Source organism: Acinonyx jubatus, chromosome X, assembly GCF_027475565.1.
Source record: "Acinonyx jubatus isolate Ajub_Pintada_27869175 chromosome X, VMU_Ajub_asm_v1.0, whole genome shotgun sequence".
NCBI lineage: Eukaryota > Metazoa > Chordata > Mammalia > Carnivora > Felidae > Acinonyx > Acinonyx jubatus.
Genome location: NC_069389.1, coordinates 74,169,683 through 74,189,307, shown reverse-complemented (window position 1 = coordinate 74,189,307; position 19,625 = coordinate 74,169,683). Strand labels below are relative to the sequence as shown.

At 35.4% G+C, this 19,625-nt stretch overlaps 1 protein-coding gene across 8 annotated transcripts in view; it reads right to left on the bottom strand.

Moving 5' to 3' along the window:
• DIAPH2 (diaphanous related formin 2) overlaps positions 1 to 19,625 on the bottom strand; it is a 971,442-nt gene that overhangs the window by 736,733 nt on the left and 215,084 nt on the right. For all 8 annotated transcript variants that reach the window (XM_027053564.2, XM_053201433.1, XM_053201431.1 and 5 more), the window contains 2 exons: positions 1,386 to 1,460; positions 1,235 to 1,304 (listed from right to left, as the gene is read on the bottom strand). In XM_027053564.2, coding sequence (XP_026909365.1) covers positions 1,235 to 1,304; positions 1,386 to 1,460 — 145 coding nt within the window. The remainder of the gene's footprint in view (positions 1 to 1,234; positions 1,305 to 1,385; positions 1,461 to 19,625) is intronic.

The following is a 19,625-nucleotide window of genomic DNA, read 5'->3' as shown; positions in this document are numbered from 1 at the left end:
TACAACTACTTTTACAGATGAGGGGATTGATAGCCAGAGAATTCAAATGATTTTTTAAATGCCACTCAACTTATTGGTAAATCATGTACTATATCTCCCAATTTCTAGTACTGTTTTTGTTCTATTATTTGTTTCTCTCAATTGAATAAAGAGATTCATCTTGATTTGTAGAGATGCAAGGTTCATTAGTGCTGTCTTGTTAAGAGACTAGAATCTGCACAAATCTGTTGCAAAACAGTAAGGGTACAAAAGTTGTGAAATTCTGTATTAATGCTGATAGAAATCTTTCTGAAAGAGACTTCCAGGAACAGAACAATTAGTATAGTCTATACAGCAGTCTTATGTCAACTAGCAAGTATCTTCTACACATGTCAGATGTTCTTTCCTGTTAACATGTGTGCATAATATATACATATATAATCATATATAATGCCATATGTTTAAGAAAGACTACAGATTAAAGAATCTTATAGCATTAGTTATTAATAGCTATACATTTATATTGTAGTAATAGCTACACATTTGTGCAGTTTTTGGTTACTGTTATAATTATTTCTATTAAATATCTTGAGATTATCAAAAACACCATCTAAAGAGAATTATACAATTAATTAATTAGTGGTATTTTACTTATAGGAATATAGAGCAAATCTAATACAGTAACAAAAAGTTTATAGAAAAAATAACTATAACTTCATAACCTGTACAAAGATTACTGTTACAAAAAAACCCTTGTCTAGAATTTGTAAAGTCCCTCATATTGCAACTGCTATACATATACAAAAAAACCTTCCTATCTTCCTAAAATGTCTTTTATGTATATTAATTCACTGACATTAATTGAACAAAGAAGAGAAATCTTCACCATTGCAAACAAGTTCTTTTCTGCTGGTTCTTAGCACACAAGTCAAACCATACTTTTGGATTTTCCTTTTCAATGGAATAAAAATTCTGTAAAAACTGGTATTCAACACATAGCATTTAACCATAAAAGAAAAAAATATATATAATTTGGGAACAGATTTATGTTTCCATAATTGTAAAAAACTACCAGTAAATATTTTGTGAAGCAAAGTATATTTTTAAATATATTTCAATGAAGCTTATTATGATTTGCACCATAAAGACCCTTTGACAACTGAATAAGCACCTACTATTTTGTCAGTTTCATACTTCCATATACTGTTGGGCAAGTTCTCACCTTTTGTCACAGGCAGAAATAAATACTACTTACCTTATTATTCATGAATGCTTTGAGGCACTGAATAAGTTTATACTGATTCTTCTTGTCTATGTTTTCTTGCCTGAATAAAGGGGAAATAAACAGGTTACACTGTGCTCAAAAATTTCCGCTTTGGTGATTTTTTTTTCATGTTTATTCTTACTGTTTCTTGTCCAGAAGCTTTTCCAGCACATCCAATAAGAGTCCGAGACCTTCATGGCTAAAGTTGTTAACCCAGCTATAAAATGATCAAAAAAATGTGTATAAGTAATTTATATATTTAAAACATTAAATATCCAAAATGAAATTTTGATTTTTAAATCTGATAATCCTGTCTTTATAACACTTGTCATTTTTTTTCTACTTCCATTGCTATAAGTATTGACTCTATGAAGATGATTCAGAGATCTTTACCTCAATGCCAGACTTCTCTTTACATTTTAGATTGCCTATTCCACAGTAATGCCTTGGTTGTTTCACCAGCATCAGATACTGAAGTCGGCATATATAAGCCAAATTGATCTTCCCCTGTATCTCTGTTACCCTAAATCAACTCTTCTTCCACTCTTCCATACTCTGTTAATAACACTGCTATTCTTTGAATCCTTCAAACTTGAAATACTGGCATAATTTTTTGATCTCCATCTCTTTCACCTTTGTATTTATTCTTTTCATTCATTCCACAAATATTTATTGAGTACCTACTAAGCACCAGGCATGTTCTGGGTGATAGAGATATAACAGGCAACAAAACTAAGCCTTTACCCTCATGTAGCTTACTATCAAAAAAGAAGGAGACATGATAAACAGATAAACAAGTATATAATAAAATGTCGGTAGTTTGGAGCTATGAAGAAAAATCAACTTTAGTAAAAGGAATAATGAATGCCAGGATGTGATTTATTTTTAAATATTTTTTAATGTTTTTATTTTTGAGAGACACAGAATGCAAATGTTTCATATGCACTGCCATCAAGCTATAAAGCATTTATTTATTTATTTATATTTAAATTTTAATATTTATTTCTCTTGGAGAGAGAGATACTGAGTATGAGCGGGGGAGGGGCAGAGAGAGAGGGAGACACAGAATCCGAAGCAGGCTCCAGGCTCTGAGCTGTCAGCACAGAGCCTGCGTGGGACTTGAACCCACAAACCGTGAGATCATGACCTAAGCCAAAGTCGGATGCTTAACTGACTGAGCCACCCAGGCACCCCAGGATGTGATTTTTTTAATGTGTTGTCAAGGAAAGATTGTTTGATTAGGTGGCATTTGAGCAGAGTCTTCAAAGAAGTGAGGACTTTCACAGTAGAAGGATGAAGGACAAATCAAGTCCTGAGGAGGTAGCTAGTATGCTTTGAGTATTCCAGTAATTGTGAGGAGACCCGTGTGGCTGCAGCTGAATAAGAAGTCTTGGAAGAATGGCAGCAAATGAAGTCCCATGTGTGGTAAAAGGCTGGAAGACTGATCATGTACAGCTTGGTTTGACTTTCTGTCATCCAGTCATGAATATGCTACTTGTAGAATGACTCCCACATATTTCCCCTCCCCTCCTTTTCATTGTGTCTGATAACATTCTAGTTTAGCCCTAGTTACCTTTTCTTTAATGTGACAGGAGTCTCCCAACTAGGGTCTCTGCAGCATCATTCTTTTATTCAGTTTACAAAATGCAAGATTAGATTGCACTTAATCAGCAGTCATATGTCCAAAAATTTCCTCTGTACTACCCAACACATTTCAAGTCCCTTGACCCAATATTCTGATCTAGCCTCAAATATCCAGAACCAATCACATCCACAATGTATATGGAAGTTCATTTTAAACAAATTGTTTTAATTTCCATAGTGAAAATGAGAAAAAATCAATATGGCATTGTAATGATAATTGGCAGCAAGCTACTGTTCATTTGAGGCATGTAATCAATCAGTACAATCAGCCATTTTCTCTAAAGACTCTCCCTAATCAGTGGGGTGGTGGTGGAAAAATAAAATGACATCAGCTCTAAGAATAATATATCAGCAGATATTACAGCACAATATACCCTTACAGAAAACTTAAAGTGATAGAAATTCTGAACAAATTTATATACCCAGCCCTTGGTATCTCCTTTGGCATTTAAGAAGATAAAATAATCTATGATTTCCTTAAATTTAATACTTATAAATTGCTTTTCAAGATTCTACATTTTACTCATATTCTTTTCACACCCAGTAATTCTAAAATTATTGGTTACTTTTTTCTTGGATTAGGAAAGTGTTTGGTATAAGAACATTACTTATATCTGGTCACTTAACATCAGTCACCCACACATCCCAGACTTCTACAAATTGTGCGGTTTATGGTACTTTGGTTTAACTCAGTGGAAATTACTATTGGTCTGAAAAAAATAGGATACTCATGAAACCTAAGTGTGAGGATGCAGGGCCTATTTATTAAAAACTAGGCAGTGAAAAGTCTTAAAAATATTTTAGGCCAATGGGCAGTGGAGGCCTAGTTAGAATATTCAAGACTTTTAAAGTAGACAGAATAGGAGTCCAAAAGGAGCCTGATACTAGAGGGATAAAATAATTATGTAGCATGATGACACTCGACAGGTTAAAAGGAAGGGAATGCAGCTAAACATATCTTTTTTTTTTTCTTTTTCTCTTGCCAGCATCATTGCTCTTTCAGGCACTAAACACTTTGTGGCCTTTAGCCAAATGCTGTTTTTTCTTTTTCTTTCTCTCTTTCTCTCCCTCTCTCTATAAATATATTGATTTTAGCAAATACAAAAGTGGGCATGAAATGATGAAGCAGTTTAAAAACAAAATGTTGGCTACTCTACATCGGCAAGAATGCTGATACTACTACACCTGAAGTAACTATAAATCAGTGGTTCTCAAGGTACGTGCCCCAAACCAGCAGCAGCAGCATCAACATCAGCTGGGAACTTGTCAAAAATACAAATCTGTGGGCCCCACCCCAGACCCACCAAATCAGTAACTCTGGGGATGGGGCCCAGCCATCCGTGTTTTAACTAAACCTCTGGGTGATTCTGATGCTCAATTTTGAGAACCACTGACATAGAACACTGCCTTTCTCAAGCAAGACTCAGGCTCAAAATTCAAGATTGCTTTATACACCCCCTCAACCATACCGTGAATTCCCACTGCCACAGGACAGAGATTCAGTCCAAGCAAGTACATTTGGTACATTTTTCACAGTATGTAAATTTCAGCTCTGAGTTACTCCATACTAATTGGAATATCTAGAGGTATAAATATACAGTTGATGACTCTATTTAAAATCTGCCTCAGAGATTGCAAATAAAGACAGATATATACATAAATTTTCAGTAGTATCTCAGTCCTGAGATAAGAAATTGTAATTTATCACAGACACCTTATTTATAAAAGAAACATAGAAGCAGCAGAGGATAATGAAGAACCAAACAGAATAAAAAATGGGGAAAGAGAATGATCTCTTATAATTCCCATAACCACTCTGAAACATAAGGTTTTTTCCCTTTCTTTTTTACTGAAGATTTACATACAATAAAATACATCATTTTGACAAATGCATAATCATGCAACCTCCAATACAAAAAAAATACACAACATCTTCATCACTCCAAAATACTCCATTATTCCTTTTCAAAGCCAATCCCTTTTCCAAACTCCCAGCCCCCTGGAAACACTTACCTGCTATGTAACCCTAGTTTTGCTTTTTCTAGAATGTCATTAGAAATGGAATTATAAAGTATGCAGGTTTCGTGTCTGGCTTTTCTCATTTAGCATAAATATTATGATATTCAACCATTTTGTTGCATTTATCAGTGGTCCATCCCTTCTTATTGTATGGATATACCGTTGTTTTTTAATCTATTAATCAGTTGATGAGTATATTGGTTATTTCCAGGCTTTCATGATTATGAATAAAACCTCTATAAATATCCATAATTTTTCTTGGGAAAGTAATTGGGGTAGAATTGCTGGGTCTCATGGTAAGTATATGTTACACTTTTCAAGAAACTGCTTTCCAAAGTGGCTATCCTATTTGGCATTCCTTCAGCAAAGTGTAACAGCTCCATTTGCTCAGAATCCTTCCCAACTTTTCACACTGTCAAATATTTTTAAACTTTAGCCATTCTGAAACTTGTTTTCAGATAAAATGAGAAGCAAAGTAGTTAAGTAACTTTCCAAACATCACTCAACAAGTATCAGTTCTAGGGCTCACACCCAGGTCTAACTCCAAAGCCCATGTTTATTTCAATCATGCCATTAGAAATTACTAACAGGAACAGGAGATAATTTTCTATAACAACATCTGCATTGAGCTTATGTCTATACGTGTGTGTGTGTGTGTGTGTGTGTGTGTGTGTGTGTGTGTGTACACACGTGTGTACACAGCTTATATCTATATCGATATCTATATATCTCATATCTATATTATATCTATGTCTAGACACACAAACATGTGCTTTGCTTTATTTAACAGCTTACTTCATTCATTTAGGTGTTATAAGTACTTTTCAGACCATGCTTTTATTGTCTTTTAAAGTCCTAAGCTTTATAAGAAATCTACTAAATATTGTTAAGGAAAGATATCTGGAGAACCCAACTAAAACTTCCAATTAACATTTAGGTAAGGCAGCTCATTGAAAAGAATAGGGCCAGAATGTAGCTTACACTTTTTTTCCCCCTTTGGATAAGCTATATAGTTTACAGTCTTTTTAAGTATTAATATATTGGTTATTTTATGTTATTAAGTCACCTAAGTCAAAGAGTTGTCTTGACATACTGTACATTTAAGTTGATGTTTGTGGCCACTACCTGCAAGGGTACCAGGTGGAACAAATAAACCACCAAACAAAAACAAAAGAAAGATCAGTCAGAAAGATTCATTTATAAGTAAGCAAGAGGCCAGGATTAGATCTGAAGACTGAAAAAGAAACCAGGATGTTTACCTAGGGAGCAAGAGAATAAACGCACAATAGGGCAGTATCTTCTGAACTTAAGTATAAAAGGCTTGGCTATATCCATCAGGGAGTCCAGCATCTGGTTCTTTGCTCAAGAAGTGAAAAATTAAAAACCTTTCCCCAAGTTTAAGATCCCCCATTCAAAGATCAGGAAAATATCCCACCATCCATCAATGGAATATTCTGAGATCACATGGTGGCATGTTTAAACGCGTCAGTTTTAGAAAAAGACAGATGTAGGGTCCAATCCCATCTCTACCATATTTTAGTTGTTATTTATGATTACTTAAACTTTCTGAACTTGTTTTCTCATCCTCAAAATGGCGATGAAAATAGTACCTATACCCCATGCGGTCTTTGTGATTATTAAATGAAATAATATATGTGAAACAGCATAATGAAGCCTGTATTGAACTTTTGAAAATGTTAAAAACCAAAAACCTGATTGCTCTTTAAATTTTCTAGTCCAAATTACAGTATGAATTTTAGGCATAAATTAAAGACTCCTTTAAAATAATATAAACAGTTAATAACATTTCATCATTCATTTACTGAAAAGCACTTTAATTAGTATGAAATATGCAGAGGAATCTAAACATACATTAGCCTTGTACTACTGATTGAGTTTTTAAAAAGATTTCATAATTTAAATATTTGATACTCCTATATCTCATATGTTTAACTTGTTACTATCAACTTTGAATATATTTATTTCTCATTATATTTAATGCTGGCTAATTCTCATTAAATAACATTGAATTACAAGGGGAAAGGGAGTGTAGAGTGAATCTATTTATACATCATGCATAATTTTGACAAATAATATCAAAATATATTAAGGTTTTTTAATGCTTATTTAGACACACACTCACACACACACACACACACACACACACACACACACACAAAGTGAATGGGGGGAAGGGCAGAGAAACATAATCTCAAGCAGGCTCCAGAGAGGCTAAACTCATAAACTGTGAGATCATGACCTGAGCCGAAATCAAAAGTCTGATGTTTAACCAACTGAGGTACCCAGGCCCCCCAAAATAGATTAAGGTTTTAAAACAAATCTATCCCAAGCCTTCACAACTTCTGAGGTCCTTGTTTTTTGTTCGTTTTGTTTTTATTTATTTATTTATTTTTTTGACAGAGAGAGAGAGAGAGAGAGACAGAGAGAGACAGAGCATGAGCGGGGGAGGGGCAGAAAGCGAGGAAGACACGGAAGTCAAAGCATACTCCAGGCTCTGAGCTGTCAGCACAGAGCCCCACTTGGGGCTGGCACTCACAGACCAGGAGATCATGACCTGAGCCGAATTTGGAGGTTCAAGGGATTGAGCCACCCAGGCGCCCCATCTGAGGCTCTTGTTTTGAAAGGTCCCACTTATACTAATCAGCATGATCTAAGGTAAAAAAAACAAATTCAACAAAAACACCAGAGCATTCCAAGAGAAAGCAAAGTTTTTCCCCTTTCTAGCTCTCCAAGTCAAAACAAAGTAAGGGAAACTCTATAAATGTACCTATAGAACATATACATACATGTAAAAGAAAACCCTTCACAGTCTCCCAAAACTTCAACTTTTCATATATAGAGACTCAGACTCTGAATTTAGTTACATTTAGTTACAGTTCATGTAAATAATAACTTAAAATCAAAGATTCTGTGGATGGGTGAGTTCAGTAAACTCTACACAACACAGACATAATAGGAAATAGTGACTGCACGTACATTTATGACTAGATTGTGCATATTCATGCCTACATTTCAAAAGGGTTAAAGCTAAAATTAGAAGATTCTATCCTGAGCCCCCTAAGCTGTGAAGGGAATTGGTCTCATGTGCAGGAGTCCAATATTAGTCATGTCATCCCTTTACCAGTGTTTGTGCAGTGCTAAAGACTAATATAGAGGGTTATGTATTTTGTACAAAGCATTTTATTTCTAACGGTGTCCTATTCCCACATGTAATATTATACTACAACCCAAATCACTGCAACATCACATAAAATGAATGATAGCTTAGAGTTTCTTGGGGGAATTCAGAACATTGACAAAATTATAAGAGATGAAACAACTAATTCAAAGGGTTGAGGAGTCATTAAAAATGACTGTAAATGGTGTTTACATATTTTACTACCAGGAAACATTTCATTTTAATATCAATGTTTCCAATGTAGTATTTTTTGAATACAATTAAAAACAAACCTTGTTATATGCACTTATGAGGAAGAAACAGAAACCTAGGTGATTAAAACCGATGTACTACTCGACACAAACAGTATCATACATTCAGTACATGAATCATTAACCTCCAAACATGAAAAAGCATTTTCAACATTTTTAAGACATTTGTTCAGCTAAATCAACTTCATACACAATTCTACTATCAATATATACATCTATTAAAAAATAAAATGGCAAAAACAAAACGAATGTGGATTTGTAGATGTTATGACTGTGTTGGTCTTAATTCAGTAAAAACATATATATCCACTCATGTTTGTCTACAGGAAAGTAAATAAAATAGACTTGAGCATTTGAATATCCTTGGAAATATTCAACATGGCAGATTGGTGCATGAACAATCTCTGCCAAGTTGAAAGCATTTATTAGATACAATACTTCCATTTCCACACATTTGTGCATATAACTCTGAAGCATATCATTCACTGTTTATTTCACCTGATCCATAGAAAGGTTGAATATGTCGGGGCGCCTGGGTGGCTCAGTCGGTTAAGCATCCGACTTCGGCTCAGGTCATGATCTCGTGGTCCCTGAGTTCAAGCCCCGCGTCAGGCTCTGTGCTGACTGCTCAGAGCCTGGAGCCTGTTTCGGATTCTGTGTCTCCCTCTCTCTCTGACCCTCCCCCATTCATGCTCTGTCTCTCTCTGTCTCAAAAATAAATTAACGTTAAAAAAAATTTAAAAAAAAGAAAGGTTGAATATGTCAACCTTTATGTATAGTGTTGAGCTAGATCACAATTTCCTTAGAAAACACCAAAAAAAGACATTCCATCTTTCTCTATACACTCTGTTATTCACTAAAAGTGTTTTTTATCTGGCTGCATTTATTCTCCCTATCAGGTCTCACTAGAAACATCCTGCTGTTTCATAGTACTCACACATTTCTTAAGAGTTTCTCACAAAAGATGAAATGTTCACTCTTTCTAGTTGCTTAAATTTTATAAAAACAAACTTCTTACATATTTACAAAAAATTGTTCATGTCTGAGTTACATATAAAAATCTCCTGAGGTAAAATAAAAATTTTCTCAAAGGATAAAAAGTTGTTTATTCATTAAAATCAATATCGTAAAATCTCAAAATTACTTTGGAGTTAGTAAAACGGCTTAAGTCCAAATCTGTTACAATGACCAAGAGGGGGCGCCTGAGTGGCTCAATCGGTTGAGCATCCAACTTCAGCTCAGGTCATGATCTTGCAGTCTGTGAGTTCAAACACTGTGTCGGGCTCTGTGCTGACAGCTCAGAGCCTGGAGCCTCTTCACATTCTGTGTCTTTCTCTCTCTGCCCTTCCCCTGCTCACACTCTGTCTCTCTCTGTCTCTCAAAAATAAATAAACATTTAAAAAAATTAAAATGACCACGAGGTTATAGAACAAAGAATATTTTCCTCCCCATCCCCCTTTAAAAATTACTGTTAGAAACATAAGAGATCTTCGTATCCCACAGTAAGAATAAACCCAAATTTGCAAAAGAAATGTAAATGAAAATTGAAATTGAGTTTTCAATCAAAGAGACTCAAGAGGAAATAACATTGCAAATATTCAAGTGAAAGCTAGTAATATTTTCAATTCTCTTCATATGTTTGAAATTGTGAATATAATTATGTTAGGACACTTACTAAAATCACCTTCTTAGTAATATCACCAAAGTTATAATAAAATGTTAACTTCCACAAGGAAAATGTATTGGTTTATTTTCCCTAAGCTAAGTAATACAGTTAAAATTCTATCATGCACTCCATAGGACATACAATTTAGTTTAGTGGAATTTTGTTAAAATGAACTTACACCAGGAAGTCACATTCCTAATCTTTAAACCTTGAAAATTAAACAGAGTTGACATCAAGTTTATCTGCTGTGAATCTAGTAAGAAGTTCTTTGAATGCAAGGAAGATAATAGACATTAGCACATACCACCTGTACATTTCCTTTTTGGTCCATTCTCCAATTTGCATGTTATACTGTCTGAGTATGGTGGGCGACAGAAAGGTTAAATGAATTTTCTTTCGTGGTAACAGGGATAAGAAGAGTGGAAGGGTAATTACTATTTGATGACGGAACAACAGGAATATTACAGTCCTTCTCACCAATCTGCTGCAGTTCCCAAAACACGGAATTAGAGACTCATTTATAGAGTGTGATAGCTATGTAGAAAAAGATCAAAGAAATTTAATGTTCATGAATATTTTTTTCTTGCACAAGATAACTGAAACCACACTAAAAACAACCATTTCTTTGGGTCCTCATTGTGGATGTCAAAAAAAAAAAAAAAAAAAAAAACTAACCAAGTTCAAATATTGTCTCATAATGTGATCTTTAATGGTCACCACTCTAGAATTTTCTTACTTGTACATAATAATTTAAAATTCCTTTCCTCTAAAACTGAAAAAGATAATATGAACATTATGTGTGCATCTGTTCACATACATGCCCTCATTAACCATGGTTAAATATCTTAATATATCTGGGATATATTTATACAAGTTTATATATTTATATAAATATATAAATTTATATATTTGTAAAAGTTTAGCATTATGCTTATATATAGCTCCACAGTATATGTCCAGAATAGTGCTTATATCTCCAAAGTACTATTTGATAATTCATATTTATCTAGATCCCTCATATCAATATTGTTCAGAAATCCCCAACCACATTTGAAAAATCAATATGCATATATAATTTGTTCTTGCCAATTAAAATTAACTCCTATGTAGCTGTCTGTTCTTAACTTTCATTACTCCAATTTTCCAGATCATTTGAAAAAATTGAGAAATGCATTAAGGTAAATGTTTGCATCAAACTATTGTTACCAGCAATTTTTTTTTAATTTGAGAGAGCAAGTGTGAGTGGGGGATAAGGGCAGAGGGAGACAGAAAATCTTAAGTAGGCTCCATGCTCAGTGCAGAGCCTGACACAGAGCTAGACCCCACGACCCTGGGATCCTGACCTGAGCCAAAATCAAGAGTTGGACCTTCAACCAACTGAGCCAACCAAGTGCCCCGAACTATTAACACCAAATTTTGAAACATGATTTCAATATGTAAAACCATTATTATAACTTATAAACAATTCAAAAAATAGCAGAAACCAAAATTAATAAAAAGCACACATAAAACCAACTCTAGCAACACATATCCTGCATTCTATTCATAGGGGAAAGTAATGATGAGCTAATAAACTGAGAGAGAAGTTGTGGGATTTTTTTGTTCTCTTGGTTTTTTTTTGTTGTTGTTGTTGTTTTTGTTTTTGTTTTTTTCATACACAGTATGCCATAAGGTCAGAGAACACCCCCAGGTCAATGTCCTATTTCACTAACATTGTAAAGGTTTTGTCATTTTCACTGATGCTCATCTCATAATGCTGACTTCAACAATACAAAATTCTTAGGCATTTTCTATATCAAACAAAAATTCATTAACGCTTACTAAATTTTAGTACTGGATCCATTTCAGGGTATTCTTACTCTTTGGAAAATACTAAATCTATACATGGAAATTTACAATAACTCAATTTTTAAAAACTCCATGAAAAACTCTAACTTAATACCAAGGCTTCAAAACGTTTTGATGAATGAATGTTGACTGGACCAATTTAAGAAATGATCTATAGGAACCTCTCTTTGAAGCTCATATCAAGGGTGGTATGGTACCTTTCCCCATAAAAAGCCTAAAGCAGTCCTCAGTACTCAGGTAGTGTCCTGCAAAATAGAATTGGACTCAATCTTCATATTCTCAGTAGCACATGCCACAAAACAGACCTATCAAATATATACAGGTGGATTCTTGGTATATAAAGTCTTAAGTTTCATATTCATATGGCAGACCACTAAGCTTACTCACTTGAAGCTGTTTAGTTTTTTCAAAGTACATTATAACATTATACCGCCTTCTATAATCTGCCTTCATGCATTCCATCTCAAGAGAAGATTTTCAGGTTTAAACTGCCTGATGTGAGAGGCTATACACCTATAGCTTTGCTGACCAGGTGGGAAATCTCCCCAAATTACACCTTAATTATTTAATACCAGTTGAACAGCTGGGATCATAGAGTAAACACTGCTATCTAGAGAACACAAATCTTCATTCAACCAACCACACAAAATACCTGCACTCCAGGTGCTAAGTGGCATCTTAATTGTGAATTCTGAGCTACCTGTCTCCTATAAAAAATCTAGCTGATATGATAGATATTCCTGGGGGAAAGCCTCAGGGATATTTCTCAACTACATCTTGGTAGCAGGTTGGATTACTGGGAAGCTGCATACCAGTATTATTATTGGGGGTCTTTGGAGAAACATCTTGATTTTTTTTTTAAACTCAAGACCCAAAAGTAGGAAGTGCACATTCATAGAAATCCTCTGTACTTTATAGAAAACTATCAAAGACTCACTCTACTGTGTTGTTCAATATCCCTCATTTAAAGAAACACAATATAAATTTTGAGTTCAGAATTAGAAAGAATTTTTTTTCCTGAAAAAAAAAAAAAAAACAGATGCACTATCATTGAAAAGATAACAGCTATGTCTCTCAATAGTTTTTTCCCTCCTTGGCTACAAGGAAAATTGGAACTACTTTATATTCACATTATTAACTGGTATTGTTCTTGGCTTTTTGAAAAATATCACCTTCCCTCTTTGTTTACTTGTTTCTTTTATTTTTACCTTCATCTTAATGGTAGTGAGATACTTGCACCTTTCATGGTAAGTTGCAATTGCTTTAGTAATAGTCCCATAATAATAAGAGATGTATATAAAACTCTAGTATGTGTCCAAGACCTTTAGTTAAATTAATTTGTATAAATCAAAATAATATTTCAAATGACAAATATTTATAAGAATTTTCTTCCCAAGACTATTTTGAATATATAGAAAATACAAAATGCATATAAAATGTTTTAAAATAGGAAGAAGTTAAGTTTCTATTAAGGAATCCATTTAATTAGTGTGCCTAGACTCTGCTGCTAGATTTTATAAACTTTTATAACCACATGTCCAGTAATAATTTCTAATTATTTTAGATAATTATTATATGTACACATTGATTTTATAATTATAACACATAATTTAAATAAGAAAAATGCATTGCCTTAGTGGACATTCACGTGTCGTATAAAATTCATATGAAATGAAGGACAAGAAGGGCCCTCATTTTTTCCACCTTCATGCTATACTATTTTCTCCTATGAAAACAATATTCAGAAACTTGAGTCAGTATTTACGCTTATGTTTTGGGTTTTAAAAATATATGTTTATTTTTAGAACTACTTTGCATCTATGATGATATATAAGATTGAATCCACCTTACATTAAAATTGTGTTTTGAAGCTAATATTATAAAATTAAAAATCCAATGTCACTTAAAGTTTATGGTACCAACTTAGCTAAATGAGCTTGGATATTGTTGCTGTTAATTCAAGTTACTGACCAAGATTTTAAAAAGAAAGTATAAATATGGACATAATTTTACTGAATTTACTATTTTCTATTCTAGGTAAAATGTACTAGGGTCTTCCAAAAGTGACTTATGCATTTGAAAGTTAAAGTGAACAATCTTAAAATTAGCTATATTAAAAAACCCTGTTTAGTAATATTACTCATATACTGGCTTATTATATTTGTTCAGAATTGTAAGCCCTGTTCACATTTCAGCATCATAAAAAATTATCCTCATTATTCCACTCGAATGCAAAATATGCCAAGAGTATTGTTCTGTACCTATATTCACAATAAATTTCTAAGTGTTGGCTGTTTTGTCAAGCTTTTAATAACTTTATTATTTTTTTTCATAAAATAAATCTTACCAAATTTATTTATTTATTTTTTTCTTTTTCTTTTTTTTTTAATATATGAAATTTATTGTCAAATTGGTTTCCATACAACACCCAGTGCTCATCCCAAAAGGTGCCCTCCTCAATACCCATCACCAACCCTCTCCTCCCTCCCGCCCCCATCAATCCTCAGTTTGTTCTCAGTTTTTAACAATCTCTTATGCTTTGGCTCTCTCCCACTCTAACCTCTTTTTTTTTTTCTTTCCTTCCACTCCCCCATGGGTTCCTGTTAAGTTTCTCAGGATCCACATAAGAGTGAAACCATATAGTATCTGTCTTTCTCTGTATGGCTTATTTCACTTAGCATCACACTCTCCAGTTCCATCCACATTGCTACAAAAGGCCATATTTCATTTTTTCTCATTGCCATGTAGTATTCCATTGTGTATATAAACCACAATTTCTTTATCCATTCATCAGTTGATGGACATTTACGCTCTTTCCATGATTTGGCTATTGTTGAGAGTGCTGCTATAAACATTGGGGTACAAGTGCCCCTTTGCATCAGTACTCCTGTATCCCTTGGATAAATTCCTAGCGGTGCTATTGCTGGGTCATAGGGTAGGTCTATTTTTAATTTTCTGAGGAACCTCCACACTGCTTTCCAGAGCGGCTGCACCAATTTGCATTCCCACCAACAGTGCAAGAGGGTTCCCGTTTCTCCACATCCTCGCCAGCATCTATAGTCTCCTGATTTATTCATTTTGGCCACTCTGACTGGCGTGAGGTGATACCTGAGTGTGGTTTTGATTTCTATTTCCCTGATAAGGAGCGACGCTGAACATCTTTTCATGTGCCTGTTGGCCATCCGGATGTCTTCTTTAGAGAAGTGTCTATTCATGTTTTCTGCCCATTTCTTCACTGGGTTATTTGTTTTTCGGGTGTGAAGTTTGGTGAGCTCTTTATAGATTTTGGATACTAGCCCTTTGTCCGATATGTCATTTGCAAATATCTTTTCCCATTCCGTTGGTTGCCTTTTAGTTTTGTTGGTTGTTTCCTTTGCTGTGCAGAAGCTTTTTATCTTCATAAGGTCCCAGTAATTCACTTTTGCTTTTAATTCCCTTGCCTTTGGGGATGTGTCGAGTAAGACATTGCTACGGCTGAGGTCAGAGAGGTCTTTTCCTGCTTTCTCCTCTAGGTTGTGGATGGTTTCCTGTCTCACATTCAGGTCCCTTATCCATTTTGAGTTTACTTTTGTGAATGGTGTGAGAAAGTGGTCTAGTTTCAACCTTCTGCATGTTGCTGTCCAGTTCTCCCAGCAACATTTGTTAAAGAGACTGTCTTTTTTCCATTGGCTGTTCTTTCCTGCTTTGTCAAAGATTAGTTCGCCATACGTTTGTCGGTCTAGTTCTGGGGTTTCTATTCTATTCCATTGGTTTATGTGTCTGTTTTTGTGCCAATACCATGCTGTCTTGATGATGACAGCTTTCTAGTAGAGGATAAAGTCTGGGATTGTGATGCCTCCTGCTTTGGTCTTCTTCTTCAAAATTACTTTGCCTATTCGGGGCCTTTTGTGGTTCCGTATGAATTTTAGGATTGCTTGCTCTAGTTTCAAGAAGAATGCTGGTGCAATTTTGATTGGGATTGCATTGAATGTGTAGATAGCTTTGGGTACTATTGACATTTTGACAATATTTATTCTTCCAATCCGTGAGCAGGGAATGTCTTTCCATTTCTTTATATCTTTTTCAATTACCTTCATAAGCTTTCTATAGTTTTCAGCATACAGATCCTTTACATCTTTGGATAGATTTATTCCTAGGTATTTTATACTTCTTGGTGCAATTGTGAATGGGATCAGTTTCTTTATTTGTCTTTCTGTTGCTTCATTGTTAGTGTATAAGAATGCAACTGATTTCTGTGCATTGATTTTGTATCCTGCAACTTTGCTGAATTCATGTATCAATTCTAGCAGACTTTTGGTGGAGTCTATCGGATTTTCCATGTATAATATCATGTCATCTGCAAAAAGCGAAAGCTTGACTTCATCTTTGCCAATTTTGATGCCTTTGATTTTCTTTTGTTGTCTGATTGCTGATGCTAGAACTTCCAGCACTATGTTAAACAACAGCGGTGACAGTGGGCATCCCTGTCGTGCTCCTGATCTCAGGGAAAAAGCTCTCAGTTTTTCCCCATTGAGGATGATGTTAGCTGTGGGCTTTTCATAAATGGCTTTTATGATCTTTAAGTATGTTCCTTCTATCCCGACTTTCTCAAGGGTTTTTATTAATAAAGGGTGCTGGATTTTGTCAAAGGCCTTTTCTGCATCGATTGACAGGATCATATGGTTCTTCTCTTTTTTTTTTGTTAATGTGATGTATCACGTTGATTGATTTGTGAATGTTGAACCAGCCCTGCATCCCAGGAATGAATCCCACTTGGTCATGGTGAATAATTCTTTTTATATGCCGTTGAATTCGATTTGCTAGTATCTTATTAAGAATTTTTGCATCCATATTCATCAGGGATATTGGCCTGTACTTCTCTTTTTTTACTGGGTCTCTGTCTGGTTTAGGAATCAAAGTAATACTGGCTTCATAGAATGAGTCTGGAAGTTTTCCTTCCCTTTCTATTTCTTGGAATAGCTGAGAAGGATAGGTATTATCTCTGCTTTAAACGTCTGGTAGAACTCCCCTGGGAAGCCATCTGATCCTGGACTCTTATTTGTTGGGAGATTTTTGATAACTGATTCCATTTCTTCGCTGGTTATGGGTCTGTTCAAGCTTTCTATTTCCTCCTGATTGAGTTTTGGAAGAGTGTGGGTGTTTAGGAATTTGTCCATTTCTTCCAGGTTGTCCAATTTGTTGGCATATAATTTTTCATAGTATTCCCTGATGATTGTTTGTATCTCTGAGGGATTGGTTGTCATAATTCCATTTTCATTCATGATTTTATCTATTTGGGTCATCTCCCTTTTCTTTTTGAGAAGCCTGGCTAGAGGTTTGTCAATTTTGTTTATTTTTTCAAAAAACCAACTCTTGGTTTCATTGATCTGCTCTACAGTTCTTTTAGATTCTATATTGTTTATTTCTGCTCTGATATTTATTATTTCTCTTCTTCTGCTGGGTTTAGGCTGCCTTTGCTGTTCTGCTTCTATTTCCTTTAGGTGTGCTGTTAGATTTTGTATTTGGGATTTTTCTTGTTTCTTGAGATAGGCCTGGATTGCAATGTATTTTCCTCTCAGGACTGCCTTCGCTGCATCCCAAAGCCTTTGGATTGTTGTCTTTTCATTTTCGTTCGTTTCCATATATTTTTTAATTTCTTCTCTAATTGCCTGGTTGACCCACTCATTCTTTAGTAGGGTGTTCTTTAACCTCCATGCTTTTGGAGGTTTTCCAGACTTTTTCCTGTGGTTGATTTCAAGCTTCATAGCATTGTGGTCCGAAAGTATGCATGGTATAATTTCAATTCTTGTATACTTATGAAGGGCTGTTTTGTGACCCAGTATATGATCTATCTTGGAGAATGTTCCATGTGCACTCGAGAAGAATGTATATTATGTTGCTTTGGGATGCAGAGTTCTAAATATATCTGTCAAGTCCATCTGATCCAATGTATCATTCAGGGCCCTTGTTTCTTTATTGACCGTGTGTCTAGATGATCTATCCATTTCTGTAAGTGGGGTGTTAAAGTCCCTTGCAATTACCACATTCTTCTCAATAAGGTTGCTTATGTTTATGAGTAAGTGTTTTATATATTTGGGGGCTCCGGTATTCGGCACATAGACATTTATAATTGTTAGCTCTTCCTGATGGATAGACCCTGTAACTATTATATAATGTCCTTCTTCATCTCTTGTTACAGCCTTTAATTTCAAGTCTAGTTTGTCTGATATAAGTATGGCTACTCCAGCTTTCTTTTGGCTTCCAGTAGCATGATAAATAGTTCTCCATCCCCTCACTCTCAATCTAAAGGTGTCCTCAGGTCTAAAATGAGTCTCTTGTAGACAGCAAATAGATGGGTCTTGTTTTTTTATCCATTCTGATACCCTATGTCTTTTGGTTGGGGCATTTAATCCATTTACATTCAGTGTTATTATAGAAAGATACGGGTTTAGAGTCATTGTGATGTCTGTTTTATGCTTGTAGTGATGTCTGTGGTACTTTGTCTCACAGGGTCCCCCTTAGGATCTCTTGTAGGGCTGGTTTAGTGGTGACAAATTCCTTCAGTTTTTGTTTGTTTGGGAAGACCTTTATCTCTCCTTCTATTCTAAATGACAGACGCTGGATAAAGGATTCTCGGCTGCATATTTTTTCTGTCTAGCACACCGAAAATCTCGTGCCAATTCTTTCTGGCCTGCCAAGTTTCAAAAGAGAGATCAGTCACGAGTCTTATAGGTCTCCCTTTATATGTGAGGGCACGTTTACCCCTTGCTGCTTTCAGAATTTTCTCTTTATCCTTGTATTTTGCCAGTTTCACTATGATATGTCATGCAGAAGATCGATTCAAGTTACTTCTGAAGGGAGTTCTCTGTGCCTCTTGGATTTCAATGCCTTTTTCCTTCCCCACTTCAGGGAAGTTCTCAGCTATTATTTCTTCAAGTACACCTTCAGCACCTTTCCCTCTCTCTTCCTCCTCTGAGATACCAATTTTGCGTATATTATTTATTTTTAGTGTATCACTTAGTTCTCTAATTTTCCCCTCATACTCCTGGATTTTTTTATCTCTCTTTTTCTCAGCTTCCTCTTTTTCCATAACTTTATCTTCTAGTTCACCTATTCTCTCCTCTGCCTCTTCAATCCGAGCCGTGGTGGTTTCCATTTTGTTTTGCATTTCGTTTAAAGCGTTTTTCAGCTCCTCGTGACTGTTCCTTAGTCCCTTGATCTCTGTAGCAAGAGATTCTCTGCTGTCCTCTATACTGTTTTCAAGCCCAGTGATTAATTTTATGACTATTATTCTAAATTCACTTTCTGTTATATTATTTAAATCCTTTTTGATCAGGTCATTAGCTGTTGTTATTTCCTGGAGATTCTTCTGAGGGGAATTCTTCCGTTTGGTCATTTTGGATAGTCCCTGGCATGGTGAGGACCTGCAGGGCACTTCCCCTGTGCTGTGGTGTATAACTGGAGTTGGTAGGCGGGGCCGCAGTCCGACCTGATGTCTGCCCCCAGCCCACCGCTGGGGCCACAGTCAGACAGGTGTGTGCCTTCTCTTCCCCTCTCCTAGGGGTGGGATTCACTGTGGGGTGGCGTGGCCCGTCTGGGCTACTTGCACACTGCCAGGCTTGTGATGCTGGGGATCTGGCTTATTAGCTGGGGTGGATAGGCAAGGTGCACAGGGGCAGGAGGGGCAGGCTTAGCTTGCTTCTCCTTAGGTGATCCACTGCAGAAGGGGCCCTGTGGCAGGGGGAGGGAGTCAGATCAGCTGCCGGAGGTTTGTCT